This window comes from Penicillium antarcticum (genome assembly GCF_028974205.1).
Source record: "Penicillium antarcticum strain IBT 31339 chromosome Unknown utg000009l_segment0_segment0, whole genome shotgun sequence".
NCBI lineage: Eukaryota > Fungi > Ascomycota > Eurotiomycetes > Eurotiales > Aspergillaceae > Penicillium > Penicillium antarcticum.
In genome coordinates this window covers 2,958,594-2,978,807 of record NW_026695307.1, presented here as the reverse complement: position 1 = coordinate 2,978,807, position 20,214 = coordinate 2,958,594, and the positions used below count along the sequence as shown (strand labels likewise).

Below are 20,214 nucleotides of genomic sequence, written 5' to 3'. Positions count from 1 at the left end.
GGAAATCCTCTGTCACAACAAGGATACTTGAAGACCGAGATAGCTAGCTAGATGCTAAGGAAAATTTATATAGACAGCAATCGATTTGGCGGCGCGTTTATAATTTAATAAAATATGATTTAGCCGTATGCCACTTAGGCCCTTATTGCTAGCTAGATCCAATCGGAAAGAATTATTATCGACTCCGCACGCAATCAATTAGACGCCTAGTAACCTACGCCGAAAAAGGTGGTGTCCTAGAGACGCACAGAGACGTTCTAGATAAGATTCGAGATAAGCTCTACATAGAAGATCAGTAGAGGGAGGAAAACGATAAGCGCAAAGGCGGTAATATTCTTAGTAGTCAAACGTCGCATTCGCCGATCAACATCAATATTCATCCCCCTAGAGTGGCCACAACAATAGCTTCAGCTATTAAGGCAGCTAGGCCAAAATTTGCGAGTCCGCTAAAGATTCCTAGTCTCAAGAACGTGGCCGTCAAAGAATATAGTGTATAGCTTGCATCGAATATATCTAATGATACTCTCAAAGCTGCATTCCGACAAGCGTGCGATATAACCCTGTTAGATGGCTTTGAGCTTAAGCATATCTATAGGATTAGAACCCGGAATTTTTTGTCAGCAAAGGGAATAAACCCGGGGTTGCTCGGAGTTTCGTAGAATATATTCGTGATTGGGTTGAGAATGTGAAAAAGGCATTGCCTGTTCTCGATTTGGTGTAGACGAGCGTGTGGGCGTTAGGTCCGGTTATCTGGCGTTTTCCTTTTCCCGCTCGCCGGGTATGCAACTTTGAAATATGAAGCACAAGTACTACAAATTTTTAAGATGATTTAGTGTGAATCAGTTTCGGGTTCATTAGCGGTCGGATAACGTAAAGAGTAGTAAAGGCTCCTATCGCACGCTAGTATTATGATGTTCTGTAGAAGCGGAATCAGCCTATTTTCTGGCCCAACGAGTCTGTCGGTTGAAAGCTCTCTTTTCTTCCCCTTTCATAAGCGTCAGGCCCCGTTCTCGAAGTTCCGAAAAGAAGTTAAAGGCAGCGTCGAACTTATCAGGATTTGTCCAGCCATCTCGTTTCACAAGACCTTCGATACTGTTAAAGAAATCCTGGACCTCATTCCAGCCCTCGGCATGGATATGTAGTTCATCCTGCGTGAAGTGATATGGACACTCGCCATGGATGCCAAGTTCTTGCCAATATCTGAAATCAGATACCGTCCGGAAAAAAGAGGAGATACTGAGTGAGATAGATACCTTTCAACGTTAATAAGTGCCTGACGAAAAGAGACTATGCCGTTATTCCATGTATTTCCGGCCAATTCGACCGGAAGACGCCTTGTCTTCCCATGGTCTAGATGGAACGCTTTGGCAAGAAGGGGGTTGCGCTCTTTGGTCTCCAGCAGATATAGCTGATATAGCGTCGATTTGAATATTTGCTGCTTGATTTCAGCTTGCTGCTCAGGGCCTAGATCGTCAAAATTGTCTGGGCGTTGAAGTAAAATGCTGCCTGGGTAGTCCACGATCGGAAAGGGTTGGGATTGAAGAAAGACTGGACCTGCCTACAAGCCTTGCCAATCAATGGTAGCCGTTGTATGGCCATCATCCACAAAGAGATTAGATGAATGAAGGTCTCCGTGCCACAATGTAGGGCGAGTGAGAATAGGGTCAATGTCCATCATAGCAGGAGCCACTTTAAGATACTTCTCCAACAGCTGAAGATATGCTTATGAACTGTTTTGGGCCGAAGAAATTAGGGTAGCTTCGCTTGGTGGTTCCGAAACGGCAATATTTTTGATCCACTCTAATTCACGCCAGCCAACACTTAGCGCATATTCTTGGGCCGTTCACCCTTATGAAAATCAGCAAAAGAAAAAAGAACAACTTAAATAGCAATAAGAAAATGCTTACAAGGATCCCTCGAGATCTGCATCGACGAGCGTTCCTTCTTCCAAAGGTTTCGGCGACGGTAGGCCCAATACTGAATTTCTGGTATACTCGCTCTTTGAGCTCGGAGGGAGCTCCGTTGGTGAGCAGGGCTGGAACTGCACCTTCCACTATATCGTTCGCGAAATATATGCTGCCAAAGCTGACGAGATAATCAGATTTCGCACTTATTTGTGAATGAGCAAATGAACATACTGCGAAAACGACACCGCAAGTATCTTTGACTCGATAGTCACTATCTCCTTCATAATAGAAAGGTTTTTGTCCGGACTTAGCTGATCCCAGATGACTCTAAGCTATATGCTAGATGCTTCTTCCATGATAATATATTCCGAGCCAACGGTGTTATATGATGTGGCACTCCAATCAAAGATTCGGGGCACGGGGATTTGAAGAAAATCTTGAGCCTAGGTTGAGCATGAACTAGCCGCCCTTGCGATTAACTAGTTTGAGGTAAACTTACAAGCTCTATAGTAGCGACTTCGGAAGCGGTCGAATAGAACGCCGGGCCGGCATTTGGGTTTGGTATACAAGCAAGTACCCTTTTTCTATCATTAGTGACCAAGCGGAACACCTTATTATATCCTCCCTCGGCCGGCTTCGTTACAGAGATGCAGCTGTCTAATCTAACAGCTTTGGCCGCGAGGCTTTAGAGCTTAGCAACGTTAAAGGTCTGATACCTATCCCTAAGCTTATGTTCTTCATCCCAGAGCTATCGTCCACTAGTAAAAAGGAAGAAGTGCACGTGATCAGGATTTCTCGTTGTTATTTGCTCGGGAAGACTCGTGATCGTGCGAACAACGCGAAACGAAGGAAGGGTAGTTGTTGTTGACTATAACCGCGGTGGTGCTGAAACGAGGGCAGACGTTCGTGGTTGAAAACAATGAGCTGAGCAGTTTCTCAAATGTGGAAAAGCTGAAATTGCACGACGTCCTATGTCAATGTTCATTGCTTGTGTCTAGTTGAGAACGGTTCAAAAATCATTTGCGCGGGAGCTGGGTGTAAGCTGCCCGAACTTCTTGGCGCTTATCAAGTCACCTAAGCAGACAGCAATATTCTGTGAATTTGCGTGGATTAATTTCCAATCTTAAAATAGGATAACGAATGCAACTATGCAGGCGTGGCTGCATATGACGGACGTGAAAGGGCTTGCGATGATGGAATCGCCGAAGCACATCACTTATTTGATGTTGGTCGTTATGGTGACGCTTTCAACTGTCAGCAATATATTGCGAGGGAAATATTAGTCAAGAAGATTATTTGATTTCAATCGAAAACCGCGTTGGAGTATTGAGTATACATGACTGTAGGAATTCATCAGCAATATTTGCTTCCGGTACATTGATTGAATATAACAATCTCGGGTCGTTTATGCTGTATGGGCTCATTAATAAGGTTGCTTCCTATCCATCGACGGCCGATGTCAAAGGCCGAATACCTCGATCCAAATAACCCCCCACCGTGCATCTAAGCCTCCCCTCAGACTTGGTCTGTTTTGAACCTAAGCCATAAGCGGTAAGGGAATTGTTTTTATTGGCCTTGAATATGATGGAATATCTTGAAAGCGCTTGGGCTGTAATTAGCACCAACTGTATGGTTGAAGTCCTATCACTAAGCCCTAGGTGGTTTAGAATAGCCTTGCAAAGCTTATATATTACCTTCGTTCCTTATTAGTAGCCCTAGCTACCTAGTCAAAATAATCCTAAATATTAGAGAAGTGCCGTAAGTCCTAGCGTAGGCGCTTCTTTCTTCCAAAGTCTGATTATAGCCACCATTGTACGAACTCGATAGTTATTTCTTTAGTATATACTATATATAGAGTGACACGGTTAGGTCGAATAGTCTCGAGGTTAGGTGGAATCGGAGACAAAGAGAAGGTTTGTAGTGTGAAATCGGAGTCGATTGCGGAGCTTGCGACCGGAGGAAATACCTATTAACTAATCGATAGATCAGGGGTAAGGTCGTCCAAAGGAAGAATTAGAAGGTTATCTAGTAGTAGGAGGTCCATGTTATATATAGATAATACGTAGGCATTAGTGAATTGAGATATTAGGGACTATAACGTATTGTGTTAGCGAGTGGAACACCTACCAATTATATGTACTATTATTATTCAATTTATTCAACCACAACACGTATTTAGTAATATTGAAGCTATTCAGACCTCTCTGGGCACCTATTTCTCCTATGTCCAGGCGTTTTACAGAGACTGCATCGCTGCGGTCGCCTCTTATTGGTCCGATTCGGCGTCAGCGATGCATAGCCGGCTTCATCAGGTACAGCTTCCTCGACCTCTCTAGGTCTATCTATATACGTCATGGCTTCTTTAACTAGTAGACTGCCTTTATACGCTATTTGAGCTTTTGTACGCCGTTTTTTACGCGTAACTTTCGCATTGGCGGCGAGTAATTCAGTGATTTGCTGCCGCGCAATAGTGACGCTGTGTATCGCGAGCTGACACCCTTTTTCTATCTGGTCTATAGTATCACCTAGACGTTAGGGGTCATCGGTAGCGAGCTTCCTGATAGATGAAGCTTGTCTCTTTATATCTTTCACTATATAAGGCATCTTCGGAGTAAAATTGCGGCTCGAATCGCTGCCGTTGCTGATCGGTCTCGGGGGCGTAATAAGGCGAATATTTAGCTTCGAAATGATATATTGCGGGTTGAATAGAACAAGACTAGCGCCGGCGAAACTATTCACAATTGTTTCCGGCTTAAATGCTTCAATTCTCGCCGTCTGATATACCTCCAAAAAGTCCGTTTTATCGACGCGGATCCGGTTAAGTCTCGCTTGCGCCTCGATCACCTTACTATATGCCTATTTAATAACACTAAAATAACCGATATCGAGAGGTTATAGGATATGAGATAAATGCGCTGGTATGCAAATTGGAATAATATCATTATCAGCGCAAATCTTATCGAACTACGGCGTAAGATAGCTGCAATATCCGTCGAGTATTAGTAGACGATATCTTCCCTTTCTCCGGCTAGTAGTCGATAGTATAAAGAGCTTTTAAAGCTATTCGAGTCCGATAGCATCCGTAGTCTATCCGTTATCACTAACAGCGAAAAGCCAGTCCTCCGGTAGGTCTATGTCGGCAAACTATGCCTTCATGAAAACCTTGCCTTTAAAAATGACGTATGGCGGTAGCACCTATCCCGACGTATTTATCGCCTTAATTGTAGTCACCCACTACCGATTTCCTGGTTGTAAAAGAGCCCTCCGACCGTATAAAGTTCGAGTCACTACCTTAGCAGTGGCAGTGAGGCCGAGGGCGAAGCTAGTCTCGTCGAAATTGTAGATATCGTCATCGAGGATGCCGTATTTCGCGACCGTACTTTTCACGAAGTTAAACTACGTTGTAATCATCTTTATGTCTTCGCATTGAGCTCGTCGGTAATCGTAGGATCTCGAGAATCGGGTAGAGAGGTTTGAATACCGTTGGATGAAGTTATAGACCTATTTTATGCCGACCGACTCGGTCGGATCAGTCCCGCAGTCTTCGAGTAGCAAATTAGCTACCTCTCGTATAGTATTCGGCCGGGGGGTAGCTTCGCGCTCATCTAATAAGATAATCCAATTCTCGAGAGTTTCCTCTTCTAGAAAAGTCAATTTATGGTTGTTGGCGCGGGTTTCTTCGCGACTTTTGACGCCGGCCATACGGCGACGGAGCGTGTTAAGGGGTACGTCAAAATCGCGCGCCAATTGACGAATTGAGCATTTTTCTCTATTCTAAAAAGATTGAATAGCTAATAAGATCCTACCCTCTTGCTCTGTACGTTTTTGAGAGCTTTGAGAGCGTATTGGAGGCATGCTGGGTGGTTGAAGAGGAAGGTAATGAACATGAAGCGTAGACTTCCGCAAAGCCCATTTTGGGCCCAAGGTTCCGGCCCAGAACCCAACCCAGCCTGGGCCCGGGTTGAACTTCATTAACCCGGGCCCAACCCGGGCCCAGCACTGGGCCCCTAGTAAACCCAGTTTGGACCCAACTCGGCCCAACTTTTGCATTATTTCAATCATAAAACTGCTCAGTCATCAAGATAACTCACTGGATTTTACATCGGTTTTGATCTATACCTTGAACCACTATACTTTTCTAGTATAACTAGAGTGTGTTCAAAGCTATAAACGCGTAGAATCAACCTTAAATAAGTAGTTATAGTTCTTTAGGCTTAGAAAGGTCAGACTTTGCTATGGTTTTCACAGTATTTGACTTATGACCTTTTTATTGACCTTATATTAGATATACGTAGATGAGTTCTATAGGCGACACTACAGGTTTTCTGACGGCCGTCAGAAATTATTAAACTAAGGTTTATCTTAAAACCTAGTACTGATTTTTTGACGGCTGTCAGAAATCATGGTGTAAATATATATAGTGTGCGGATATATATTTCACAATATACAGTGTTTGCATACCTATGAATGCTTGAAAAAACCACTATAGAATTCGGGTATTGTTACTTTAAATCTTATATATCATATATACTAATTATATTCTTTATTATTCCACTATATTCGACTAGTAGCTAGTAAGATTATATAGATTGTAGGTCTTTTTAAGTACTTGTATAAACCTAGATAGGTAAGATAGGATAAAACTTTTTGACGATCTTAGGTAGAAGCTAGGGTGGGAATTGGGCTTTCTGGGTTTTTGCTAGGTTTTTACTAGGGGTTTGCTAGGTTTTCTGGGTTTTGGCTAGGCTTTCTAGGGTTTTGCTAGGTTCTTGCTAGGCTTTCTAGGTTCTTACTAGGTTATTGGGCTAGATAGATACGGAGGTAGAGTAATATAACCAATAAACCACGCGGATACGTTTTAAGGTCCTCTTCTAAATTGATCTATCGCGTTTGCTTTATTTACACACCGTCATTAGATATTATTGCTCCGTAAGTCCTTTATTCCCCCTCTATCACTTACTTTACACTTGTTCAATTTATTATATCACAAAACCAGTAGTCTAACTTCGCGTCCTCTCTTTATAATGGCGATATAGATAATATCAGCTATCTTGCGCTATCAAACCACCTAGCGACTCCCTCTAGTAGCTAGTATACGATCGATCCCTTTGACACTAACTTCCTCCGACCAACAATTCCGCCAATACTCCTATCCTCCTTACAACACGTTAGACCTGACCGAAGGAAGGCGTTTATTCTCTACGATAAAATAACCTATAACGAATAGGTAGAATAGTAGCTACAAACCGATTTTGGGAGGAAGAGCAAGATTGTCTAGGACTTAACGCGCCATTCGGAGATTTAGAGCCACTACAATTAGGTTGCTTATAGTATAGATAGTGCACCAAAGGTTATGTACCAACATTGTGGAAATATTCTTGAGCACCCTAATATAGTTAATACGAAGGCTATAGGTAAAATACAATATTATAGTATATCGATAATATAGAGACATCTTAAGATAGCGGCTTATTTAAAGAGCGGATATACAAAGAAGTCATAGATTACCAAATTTCTAAAGCAAGTAGTACGTTCGGAGTAACCCTTTTATTCGATTTTATTTACTAATAGTAATACTAAACTTAGGAAGATATCGAAATACCGTTCTCGCAAGCAGCCTAGGAAGAAGATATCCTACAATTTATCACACTCAATCGGCTTCTACTTTATCTTATTGAGTATCTAGTATTTTAGCGTCTTATTTCTCGGGCTTATACCGCTCTATTACCTCCGATTATCCTATCTACTAATACAATTCGTCGCCGACTAGGGAGCATTGTTAAAGATCGGCAAGAGCGGATGCTTCGAACACTGCCTATTGGTTCAAAAATCTCAATTGCACTTGATTGCTAGATATCTCTATTCTTATAGGTGTTTATAGCAATTATAGGCTACTTTGTAGATATTGATTGGGTATATCGTAAGGTACTACTTAGGTTTAAACCTCTCTACGGTGCGTATATAGGCGCGAATCTAAGCAATATTCTTCTTTAAACTCTGATCGAGCATAACCTTGAAGCCCGAGTGTTTGGGTTAATAACGGACAATGCTTCAAACAATAAGACATTATTTGATTCCCTCTAATAGGGTCTATTAGATAGTGTTATCATTGTTCGAATCCTATGCCTTACTTACGTTATCTAACTTAGTCTAAACTAGCTCCTTGATCGCATTAAAATAGTTCCACTAAATGACTTAACTAAGACAAAATAGACAGAGAAGCAATTAAGATTAGCTTATTTAAATACGTAGCATCGGAATCGTGAGATATCCTTTATATTGAACAAGGTCCGCTATCTTGCTATCTATGTGAACGCAAGCCCTTAGCGCCGGGAGACATTTTATAATCTCTAGACAAGCACCGTGAAGCTAGTACCGATCTAAGATATAAGGACTCGGTGGAATTCAACCTTTCTAATACTACGTCGGGCAAAACGTCTACGTCCGATCTTTGCGCTATTTTGTGCAGAGTATAATTGCGAAGAGATACTACTCTATAAGGACGAGTGGCGTTAAGTTAACTATCTTCTTTATATCACTAAGCTATTTTTCGCCTACACAACTTAGCTATCGAAGACTCGAGATATTACTACGTATTACGTCTTCAAGATCTACAATAAACTCTTTGAGTATCTTAAGTGTTTAATAAAGTAGCTACGACGTAAGCGTATGCTATAGAAGAAATAGATATTTTACGCACTTAAAACTAGTCGGTTAAAGCTTAATAAGTACTACTCCTAAACCGATAATATTCGAGGATATATCTATACAATCAGCACAATGCTAGCGCCTATAAATAAGTTTAAGTTCTTTCTTACTAATGACTAAGATCAGAAATAGCGTAACACGTACCGCTTATCCTTTTAGGAAGCTCTAATTCTATATCAAGAACAGCTTTTAGCCCTTGATCAGTTACTAGATGGCTCTTAAATAATAGCTCGGCTAGGATCGAAGCTTGATACGATACTAGATAGGAGCAATGCCTAAGGAAGCATAGCTACTAATAAAATAACTTATTATCTTGATAGTGGTACGTTTAAGCTAAGCCTTTCAGAATTCTAACTAACTTCGGATTAGATCCTATTCAAATTGCTCCTCTTACGTTCTAGCGAGAGAACTAAGCGCGATTCCTAGCAATTGCTGCTCTTACGCGTGATATCCTCTCTTTCCCTATAACCGGGGCAGGCGTTGAACGGCTATTTAATACTGCTCGGGATATCTACTATTACTATCGAGGAAGAATAAAGTCTTATACAATCGAGGATTTAATGATATTTCTTTATACCTCAAGGTTTGACATAGAAGAACAAGAGGCGAGACTTCTTAAGAAGTTCTTCTCTCATAATAAGCTAGAAGTAGCAAAGGAAGAGAAGGATAATAACCTCGACGACATTGAGATCGAGCCAATCAGTGATACCGAGGAATAGGAGACTTCAATTGATAAGGAGACAGAGCTAGATAAAGCTTTATTGACTGCATTTGAAGGGCCGACTATACGTAAACCCTAGGTACTATTGCTAGTGAATAACACCCAAGTACGTGCGTTAGGACGGAAGCGAAAGAATTGCGATAATAATATATTCGAGTACTATTAGTTAGTTAATCGATTGAAGCTCTCTAATTCACATATCTTCAAAAAAGCCTCGAAATAACCCTATATTCTGACGGCCGTCAAAAAAACTAGCAATATAGCTTAATGACCCTATTTTCTGACAGCCGTTAGAATTGTAGCCCTGTAGCCTTAGGAATCTATTAAACGTACAATTAAATTAAACAGTGATTATAGAAAGAGGCCTTGCTTACAAGTCAAATACCCAAAAATACAGCCAAAAACTGCACAAGTTATGTAGTCACGAGTCTTGACATGTTTGCATTGTTTATGAACCCAGCTGGGGGCCCGGGCCCAGCACTGGGCCAGAAATCCCGACCCGGGCCCAGTACTGGGTTGGAGAACCCGGCCCAGAACCCAACCCAGCCCGGGTTGGGCCCGGGGTGGGGCCCGGGTTGAGCTGGGTTCTGCGGAAGTCTAATGAAGCGACTAAGATGGGTAGGTGTTCCACTCGTTTGCGTGTTCCACTCGCTTACACAATACGTTATATATTGAAGGGTTTCTCGCTAATAACTGTTAGACGACTAATAGAAGATTCTAAAACGCGTAGACGTATATTTAGGGGCCTCGCGATACCCCTATTCTTCGAAGACAAAAAGATGATATATCAATAAAGGCCTACATAGGAAGAAGAAAAGGTATACTAATTGGTTTATCGCGTGTATATAGAATAGGTAACCCGCGGGTTACCCGCCAAGAACCCGTAAGCCCGTGGGTTTGGGTTTGGGTTTTGGGTCCATACCCGACCCATGGGTACGGTTCCTGAAGTCGTACCCAAACCCGACCCAAAGCGAGGTCTAAGTCTAAATAGCTTACGCTAGTAGATAAGTTCCTCTCTACCTAAGAGAAGTATTCGAAGAAGGAGCAGGATAATACTAAGCAAGAGGATAAAGAGTTTGATCCTATTAGCGATAACGAGGAAGATCTTACAATAGAAACTTCTATAGAAGTATCTATTAAGTAGCCTAGCCTACGAGCGCTAGGGAAGAGAAGGGCTATTAATAATAATAAGATCCCTCTACCTAATTTTTATATTTAGAGGCGTTCGTTAGGGCGTATTCTAAAGAGACTAAGATATAATACGGATTTTGTAGATAATTAATAGATATAAAGGACAATTGATCCTTTTAACATAAATCATGTATATAGATAATTTCTAGAAAAGTACTCAAAGTTTTTGGAAAGAATACGTATAGGCTATATATAACAAAGTATAAAAGTGAAATACTAAAAAATACCAATAGATTCTTCATAAATTATGTAAATCACGGGGTTCTATATATTTGTCCCGTTTGTAGGACCGCAAGACCGGACCGGACCGCGGTCTGGTCCGGTCCCTTGCGGTCCTTGCCGAGGTCTACAATCTAGTCTAGATGTTGACACTGGTTTTGGGACGTACTTTCTGTAGGTTTTGACAGAATGATTGATTTTTTTGACTTTATATCTGGATATCTTCATCCTTTACATTTGAATAGGAAATAGTAATTACGAAGGCCTTCCAAAAGCTTATTTATGTACGAAACTAATCGAGGAGCTGTGATTATCGTCATATATTTAGGGCTACATTTGCTCGTCGTTTAATAATGAATATTCAGTGATTGTAAAATCATACTACTTTGAAGTAGGCCTTATGCCTATCTGATATGGAATTAGGTGGCATCGCGAAGCGAAGCGTGGCAGTCGGGGATTCCTTTGCCTGAGCGACGGAGAATTCCCCGCCCGAATAGCTAGCGTTAGGGTTGCAACTTTGGGGAACAAGCTTATCGCTATGTGAATGCCCCGGCCAGATCACGGGGTAGAGCAAGGCACTCGAATAAATAGGTGATGTATATAACTTGACTATAAGTGGGAAATTCTCGGCTTCGACGAAGAGCTTATCAATTCTAACCTTCCTCTTTGAGCCTCATGATGGGCTCCTTGAAATCCCAAAATAAAGATATGCAGCTGTCTAAGTCCCCCTTGGAAAAGACATCGAGTCATGATGAAGGGCTGCCAAGTCGTCAGCCCTTGCTGGAGGCTCTTCAAGCACAGAAACCATCGCCATGGTCGCCAAACCTGAGGAAGCTCTATGGCTTTTGTGTGATTGCCTTCCTGTGCTCGACAATGAATGGTGAATACCCAAAGAAACTACATCAAACGAAGACAAGTTAGCTAAAATGTTGCTTAGGATATGATGGATCTATTTTTGGGTCCCTTCCCGCCCTTGAGTCGTTCAGGAATCAGTTCAGCATCGAGAAAAACGGAGCTAAAACAAGCTATATTTCGGCAATGTACACTGTCGGTGGAATCTGCTCTTTGCCATTCAGCGGACCTGCTTGTGACATGTTCGGGAGAAAATGGGGCACGTTCATCGGATGTGTGATTGTTGTCGCCAGCACATTTATATCTGCGCTATCCCACGGTGTTCCCCAATTTGTGGCTGGTCGATTCTTTCTCGGCTTCGGGGTGAATATTATTCGATCAACGAGCTCTATCTGGTGTGCTGAAGTTTGCCCACCAGCCTATCGTGGTATCATCATGGCATTTTATAATTGTACGTATGCAGTCGGATCCTTGATTGCTGCCGGTGTCACTAGAGGATCGGCTGGCTACGCAGGCGCCAAGTCCTGGCAGATTCCACTTTGGTGCCAGATGATATGCCCTGGTATTGTTCTCTTGAGCGTCTTATTCTTCCCTGAGTCACCTCGGTGGCTATTCTCGCATACCCAAGAGGACAAAGCATTGGAATTTTTGACACACTACCATGGTGAAGACGATCCGAATCATCCCCTTGTTCAGTTGCAGTTGCAGGAATACAGAGAGTTTATCTCACTCTCTGGATCAGACAAGCGCTGGTGGGACTTTAGCGACTTCTGCACAACCAAGGCAGGTAGATGGCGATTCATGAATGCTCTGGTCACAGGCACCTGGGGCCAATGCTCGGGCAACGCAGTTGTGACCTAGTATCTGCCCGCAATGCTCATCACTACCGGTATCACAGGCTCAAACCAAGTACTCAATGTCAGCCTCGGATACACGGTCGTTTCGACTGTGGCTTCATACTTGGGCGCCAGCCAGATTGAGCGAATGGGCCGCAGACCGACTATTATTTGGACAGCAGTCGCTTGCTCTATTTGCTTCGCATGTATCACAATTGGAACGGGGCTCTTTGCTCACACTCAGGCTACATCAGCTGCCTCTGCTGGTATTGCCTTTATTTTTGTTTTTGGATTCTGCCATAATTTCGGAATGACTCCGCTGCAGGTTTTGTATCCGGTTGAAGCTCTGTCCTATGAAACACGCGGCAAGGGCGTTGGGCTTACCTTCTCCATCGCCCCTTGATTCACTCTTCTCAATCAGTTCTGCTTCCCTATTGCCCTCCAAAAGATTGGATGGTATACTTATATCGTCTTCATTGGTTGGGATTTGTTTGAAGCGACTGTGAGTTATTTCATCTCCGTAGAGACGAAGAACCACACTTTGGAGGAGCTATCAGAAATATTTGAAAGCCCGAACCCCGTCAAAGCTTCGTTGCAGAAGCCCATAAGTGATATTTGAAAAACAGAGGTCATAATAGTTGTCGCAAAAGCTGTTGAGCTTCAGTTAGAATGAAGCCAGGGCAACTAGCAGTGATTTCCAAATGATGCAAATTCTACAACTATGCAATAATATGAGATCCAGATCCAAGCTAGATTGAACCTTGTCCCGTGCTTAATATCGCCCAAACCCACTTCAAAGACAGCTCCATAGCTGGTTGAGTGTCTCTAGGGCTCTTTGTGGACTGAACTATCGTCGTAGATTACATCGCATCGTTTCCACCAAAAGGTGATAGTCTTGAAGGCATTAGGCTACCCGCAAGTTCTTCCATGGCCCTGTAAACGAGATGAAACGCGCAGAACAAACTAGCACAGGGGCCAAACCCTCCTCGTCATACCTAAGTTGACTTTAGACTAGTAACGTAGGACCAAAGGCATGCTATAATACCAATTTAACTCCGTACGCTAATGCTAATCCATTGTGTTAAGACTTTGTCTAAAATGGAAAGGGGGACTTGGGTCGCGAATGAACGTGTCAGGTCAATATAGTGTTAGGACTGGCCAATTTACTCGTCTTGTTATCCCGAGGATCGGATGCCTCATTTTCCTTCATGCAAGCTTTTTCCAAGATATTAGTCTATTCCCCGCTGATCTCAGCATGGCAATGCTTCATGTGCTGTTGGAAGTGATCGGCGCGGTAGAACTTCTTCGCGTTGCTACACTCGCCAAACCTGCACACATTCGTCAATGAATTGAGAAATCCCGGACGCAGTGCTAAGTGTACACTGTCCGCACTTGAGATTCCAGGTTGCTTCCACATTCACAACCCAGCCCACTGCACTTAGAAACAACAGAGACAACCGCGACCCATGTTTCATATCATCCTACCAATCCACCAACACCATTGACTCCTACTAAGCGAGTTCCACAGCTAAGCACTCTCCATATGCTTGCCGATGCGGGTATCGATGCATGCGCCCAGGATGTCGATGGAAATACTGCATTGCACTATCTTGCTACTCCTTTTAATGGTGAATCCAGAGCCATGCAGCTATTGCGAGAGATTGGAGGGGGCGAAGAGGTCTACAATAATTGGAAGAATGGGGAGAACCTGACGCCCTGTACGCTGTGGGAAGCTTGCAACGAAGCGTGAGACGGGCATCATATCATCAGCACTGGTTCTTTCAGATGTCTATGGCCAGTAGTCTGGAACGCCAAAGGATTGTCCAAAGCAAGTGATGATGCTATCAATTCCAGCGGAATATGACAGATAAATCAACTATTTTTCTTAAGTTAGAAAAGATAGATACGATGCCAGAAAGACATTATAAAAATACTGACCTATCCACATCCCTTTGGCACCAAATTTTTTCATCCGACTTCTCCGAGAATCCTGAACTTCTTCGCGCGCTTTCTTCAGGCGAACGAGAGATTTGGATTCATTTTCAATTGGGTTAAGTACGATCTCTAAGGTTGGGTGAGCATATAAACTGCATAGAAATCTTTCTGATCACGTGTCTATCGGCAAAATTACCCGTACTCACAGATTCCGGTATCGGCAGATCCTACTTGCCGAAACAACCCATACAGGGGAACCGTACTGTGGGTCTGTTGAGCCTCGTCCCCATTTCAACTCATCGAGTTTTTGGCTTTCTTACCCTGAAAAAGCACCACTATACATAGGTCTAGCCCCTCCATAGGAATGGAGAGCACCGCACAGACATCCGCCGACGCGGATGAGAATATGCGCCTCGCGGTAGAACGATTTCGCACCAAGATGGAGGCTTCTAATCGGCAATTTCTCCAAGACCGAATCGATGAGATTGAAGCTAAGAATCTTTCCACCGAGGAGGAGAAACTGGAGAAGATGGACGTTTACTGGTCTAGTTTGGGAATCAAGAGCAATGATCCTTGGATGGCTACCGCTCCGCCAGAAATCGTCCGTCAGGCTCGCGAGGAGGAAAATGTCACCAGATTGGCTGATTACAGCTCGCTATACCATCATCAAATGGATGGTGTGCGCCCGCCGAAATTGCGGACAGATGAGTGGCGCCAGATGTATTTGGACACTGTCCAAAAAGTGTGTAATGGGGTGGCCTTTCGAGATGAAGCGGACAACGATTTTGAAGTCCTGCCCTGCCATGAGCTGGCTATCTTTCTCAAGTACGCCAGTGAGATCGTGGATCCAGACTTTCGCTACGCAGGCATGGCGCATTTTCAACCACCAGGAGCTTTATCAAAAGAAACGTCCGATATCTCCAAAGATCGAGAAGATCTGACAGCTGATCTGCGTCGCTATTATCTTTGGGATGAATCCTTCGTGGAAGCATACAAACATGATGACCTGGAAGTGCGGGTTGGCTTCAAAACCGGGAATGGTGTCAAGTATAAGCTGGGCAGACATGATATATGGTACAGCATGTATCTCTACTGTCGACGGGACGAAGAAGACTCTGATCAGAGCCACAAGTACTGGGCGTGGCGAGTGGTCGTTTCTCATGCGACAATTTGTGATAACCCCATGACCGTCTACGGGCAGAAACCACGGTTTGACTCAATTGTCGAGTTTCTGGATTGGTACAGTAGCTGGTTAGAGCATTTAGACATGGATAAGATTCGGGAAGATGTCCATCTAAACTGTAGTGACGAATGGGACCCAGCTCCTCTCGATTGGGCAGATACATAGACGGACACTGTATAGCAGTTGGGATAAGTACATCGCACAATAACCCCGAAACTTCTTGGTTTTTTTTTTTAAAGGGTTATTTCATTTCTGCAATACTCCGACAGATCAGTAGAGAGCTAGGTAGCGAACATCTGCTTTAGCGCTTTGGGTAAATTATCTTCGTCATGGGTCTTATGTTCACCTCTTTTCGAGCGCCTCGAGGCTATCATTAAGTCTTTTACAGCTATGGATATGGAATTAGCTATTTCCTGTTGCTATACTAGTAAATTGAAGAATACTAAAAATTATGCAAGTAACCTAACGTGCCTAGTCAGACGAAGAAGGTACTTAATACTATAAGCAACTTATATATGGCATATTCGTCCAAGCCCGAGACCTGTAATATATGACCATAATGAAAAATGCAAAATGTAAAAGTACACCTACTGATCCGAGCCTTAGGCTCTTTAAACATTACGTAGTCAAGAATACACCGACGCTTTCGTTGGCGGCATTAGTTTTGACAATCTGATTACGTTGATCAGATGGTACTTTTGGGCGGTGGCGTTTAGATGAGGCTGTCCAATGTGATCCAGGCATCTCTTGTACTTCACTTCATTTTATAGAAGCTGATGTTTGGGGCTCATGACGGTAAATGGACCGAAAGAAGCGGAGGGTGCAAAGAGGTCAAAGGTGAGTGCCAAACCCAGTCATATCCGACAAAACATTATATTTACTCCTATCAGTTTGAAAAATATGAAATTCCATCCATCGTGCGGAACATGTTGTGTCTAATTGTGAATTGATATTGTAAAAGAAATGGCCTAAGCGAGTATGGAAATATCATAAGGTTACACAATAGACTATACATACGAAGCTTGTCTGGCTATGTAGGTGGAGCCTTTTATCCTGATGTCTTTTAATCCTAATTGATCAATTGAAGAGATCTTGTACTAAAGAATAGCTCGCATATCAATCGCTGAAAGCTCTGCTGTCACAGTGCTAACGGCTTCGATCGCCATGCCATATCCAGCCTGGAATCCTGTTCCACCAGCACCATAGTTGTGAACTAGGGTGCCCTGCCGACCTCTTTCATCAATTTGGACCATCTCTTTGGAAACACGCGCTCCTCCCTCGCGAGATGGGCGTAGGCCAGAAAGTGCAGTCATTATTTGAGTCTCTTTTGAGGCTAGTTCAGGAAGCATAGCCTTCGTTCGAGACAATATTGACTCTGTCTCGTAGCCGAACGTGTCCGCGGTACTGTGGAAAGATCTGATTAGCGGACAAAAAAAATGAAGAGAAAGATCAGGCCCATCCATCATTCTTACCTGACACCTTTTTGCATGAAACCACCAAGAATCACATTGCCGTTCGAATACGGCCGTGGGATCACGTAAGTTTCGTACTCCTTTCCATGCCTCATGACATTTTGTTGAACATGCGAGGCCTTTGCAAGCAGAATTTGACCTCGGGTGGGATAGCATTTGGAGTCCCGGACTTCGCTCAGGTCTCGCGATGCATTACCGGTGCAGTTGAACACCACCTTTGTATTCTCACTCAGAAAGCCCGATGAAATCTTGGAGACTGTTCTGCGTATGAATTGAACTCCATATTCCTCGGTAAGTTTCCGACGCAGGTACTGGATGTGCATAGGCGCGTTGATTGTTATTGTCGTGAATACTATACCATACGCAACACCACTTGGCAGAGCTGCTGCGGGTATTTCTTTGAACTTTTCTAGGGTCAGATGTAAACGAAGGAGTATGACGGGCTTGTCGATTTCTTACATTTTTTAGGTATGTGGCCATTGAGTTGATCTTTGCAAGAGATGGCATCTCATCCCAATACTCGGTTGAAGGAGTTTCCTTCACAAATGCATTTTTGCCATCCTTTGCTGCAAGATCGAGAAGATACGCATATCCCAGCTTATCCCATCGTAGAGAATTTTCATCACTTGCAGAAATAGCAGAGAAATTGGCACCCGCCCTAGCCGTCGAGTCAGCATCGCGAAATTTTGCATCAGCAATGGGAAGTCACACACCATGGTGAGGTATAGTTTATTGATGTATCACCTGGGAGATGCTCTGCAATGACTGTAGTCTGTCTGCCATATCCTTGCTTTGCGAGGACCAGTGCTACGTCGAGCCCAATTACGCCGGCACTTGAAAATCTCGATATCAACAATTGCAGTCATCACTCGCTGCACTTTGACTTACCCAACAACCACAATAGATTCGCTCTTCATCTTGTCGAATATGTTTCTCGCCTGTTGCTGAATTTTTATATTTATGCTAGGACAAACGAGCTATTTGAACAATATTCAAATCCGTGGCTCCGGCCAATTCCGCGGGAAAGCCCGCGGCCTCAGTACCAACACCCCGCGCCGTATGGATATTCTTTTCACAAGCGAACAATTAATGATCTGGCCATACTCATAAAAATCATATTCATCAGGTCCAATGAAGAGTATTACTTCTATGAAACGAAAGATGAACAGCTAGAATGTCTATATTCAAGTAGGCCAAATGATAAATTGTATTGCGGCATGCGGCATGCACAAGAAACTAACAAAAATGGGGTATAAAACTAATTTACGCGCTCACAAAACCCAAATCATGACGGTCTCTGACCATATACAATACGCACCTTCGTATACAGATGGTGCGATGGGTCACATATTTCCTTGCGTATCCCTGCCAACAATGCCTCTATTTCAACGCGCGACCACCCAAGCATTCTGGTGAATAAAGCATATGTGTATGGAGGCATAGCTTCAAGCATGTTCACTTGGTGATATTTCCCAAGTTCTTTCAACTTGGGATCTTTCGGCCATGGACCTTGCGGTAACTTTGTCGCGATTAGTGAAAATCCTTTACCGATCTCGCGAGATGGAGGGAACATACTTTGTAAACATCCTCTGTAACATTAACGAATCCCGCCTTTTCCATCCGATCTTTCCATGTCGATGAAGATGTCATATCTTTACCAAAAAGCTTTGATGATTCGTGCATGTTTTTGATTGCTATCAAAAGATTCGTCGCTTTCAAGTGGCTTCCATCGTCTGAATAGGTTGTTGGCTCAAAGCTTGCCATTTCGAGCCATCCATTAGGTGTTAGGTTTTTGAATGCTTGTTCGAAGAGTCTGTCGTGGTCACGAACTGAGCCTTCTAGTTCCCGTCCGTGGACGTAGTCAAATGGTTGGCTGTATGACCATGGTTGTTCAAAGTCGTCAATTTCGAACCGACAATTTGGTGGTACCCTAGAGGGACGTCAACATCATGCGATCAATCGGCGTATCGGCTGTTGCACCTACCATGATGGTTGGATGGGGCTCAAATCAATTCCTGGTTCGGTTAGTCACGACTTGGCTGTTATCTATTTCAATGATCATACCGATCACTTCTGAGTCCGAGTTTGCACTATACATTTTGTCAGTTGCGAGGTTTGAGAAGGACTGATTGGGTCCCAAGACTCACTCTGCATAGTCAATAGCCCATATCCCTGTCCCTGTTCCGAGATCTAATACTCTTTTGGGATTTTTCACTGGTGCACGAAGCAGTTCTCCTTTAAGAAGAATTGAATAGATATGATGGCTCTGTCTCCGGTTAATTTCTGGCCAAGCGGTATTCATGTTGGGGCCAGCTCACGAGATCCAGGCGATCTTGTTCTTGTTCGTCATTTGGCTAGCTTGAGAATCAATCACAACACTTTTAGAGAGCTAGTATAGTCACATACCAGAATATACTCTCCCTCATGGAAAGAGTGATACCTGCGACCATTCTGGGGACACTCAGTATGGGTTATGAGCAGAGTTTGGGAAGACACACCTCATATCTACATTTATTAGTAGTCATTCAGCAAAATTATGGACTAGAGGCACTTACTGGTAGTTCAACGCACTCGATGTGATACTCGTGGTATAACTGGCCGCGCCAAGCCTATCAAAGTCAGTTATACTCATCCAAGATCGCTAAATCATGTTACTCCACTTACGATCCTGGGTATAATGAATCTTCATCGGAGTTGGACTAGGGATGTTAGTCATTTAAGGGAACCAAGGCGAAAGAGAAAAAGATTTCTCCAAATAATTGATATTCTGCGACTAACATCCGGCTCGATGGGAGTTAACCCTTGATGCCCGTCTTGATACATCGGCAGCACACTCGCGATCTATGAAAAAGAGCGAACGCGGCGAGGGGGACGCGCAAGAGCGATAAGAAAGAGGGGAGAGAGAACAGAAGAACACTCACCACACCGACTGGAGATTTACGACCCCTCCGGCTTCGAGACAGCTGTTAGGGTACCGGAGTCCCGGGTCCAATACTGGATCACTGCACTGTCAGCCCATGAGTGCTTGGGGTACCGCTTCCTTGGTTTTTTTAGCAACGCTCTCGGGTAGGCAAATTTAGGGGGTTAAAGCAGTTTTAGCGCATTGATCGCTCGCAAGTGATTAGTCGACAGCTGTGTGATGATCCGCAGGGCCAAAAAGGGGGGCCGTCCTCAGCCAATTGCTGGTGGC

The 20,214-nt window shown here is 43.5% G+C and overlaps 5 protein-coding genes across 5 annotated transcripts; 3 read left to right on the top strand and 2 right to left on the bottom strand.

The window, feature by feature from the left end:
• Positions 1-935: 935 nt before the first annotated feature.
• Positions 936-2,191, bottom strand: N7508_009490 (uncharacterized protein; the record flags this gene model as incomplete). The annotated part of the gene is made up of 5 exons (XM_058467553.1): positions 936-1,200; positions 1,254-1,502; positions 1,563-1,711; positions 1,908-2,085; positions 2,139-2,191. The coding sequence occupies 5 exons, from the start codon at positions 2,189-2,191 to the stop codon at positions 936-938; spliced, it is 894 nt and encodes a 297-aa protein (XP_058315399.1).
• Positions 2,192-11,424: 9,233 nt separating this feature from the next.
• On the top strand, positions 11,425-12,837 carry N7508_009489 (general substrate transporter; the record flags this gene model as incomplete). Its single annotated transcript, XM_058467552.1, has 3 exons — positions 11,425-11,626; positions 11,684-12,385; positions 12,497-12,837. The coding sequence occupies 3 exons, from the start codon at positions 11,425-11,427 to the stop codon at positions 12,835-12,837; spliced, it is 1,245 nt and encodes a 414-aa protein (XP_058315398.1).
• A 1,140-nt stretch (positions 12,838-13,977) lies between these two features.
• N7508_009488 (uncharacterized protein) lies at positions 13,978-14,184 on the top strand (the record flags this gene model as incomplete). Its single annotated transcript, XM_058467551.1, has 1 exon — positions 13,978-14,184. One exon carries the CDS (start codon positions 13,978-13,980, stop codon positions 14,182-14,184), a length of 207 nt encoding a protein of 68 aa, XP_058315397.1.
• A 549-nt stretch (positions 14,185-14,733) lies between these two features.
• N7508_009487 (uncharacterized protein) lies at positions 14,734-15,717 on the top strand (the record flags this gene model as incomplete). Its single annotated transcript, XM_058467550.1, has 1 exon — positions 14,734-15,717. The coding sequence occupies one exon, from the start codon at positions 14,734-14,736 to the stop codon at positions 15,715-15,717; it is 984 nt and encodes a 327-aa protein (XP_058315396.1).
• Positions 15,718-16,649: 932 nt separating this feature from the next.
• N7508_009486 (FAD-dependent oxidoreductase) lies at positions 16,650-17,941 on the bottom strand (the record flags this gene model as incomplete). Its single annotated transcript, XM_058467549.1, has 4 exons — positions 16,650-16,956; positions 17,025-17,428; positions 17,484-17,682; positions 17,913-17,941. 4 exons carry the CDS (start codon positions 17,939-17,941, stop codon positions 16,650-16,652), a joined length of 939 nt encoding a protein of 312 aa, XP_058315395.1.
• Positions 17,942-20,214: the final 2,273 nt, after the last annotated feature.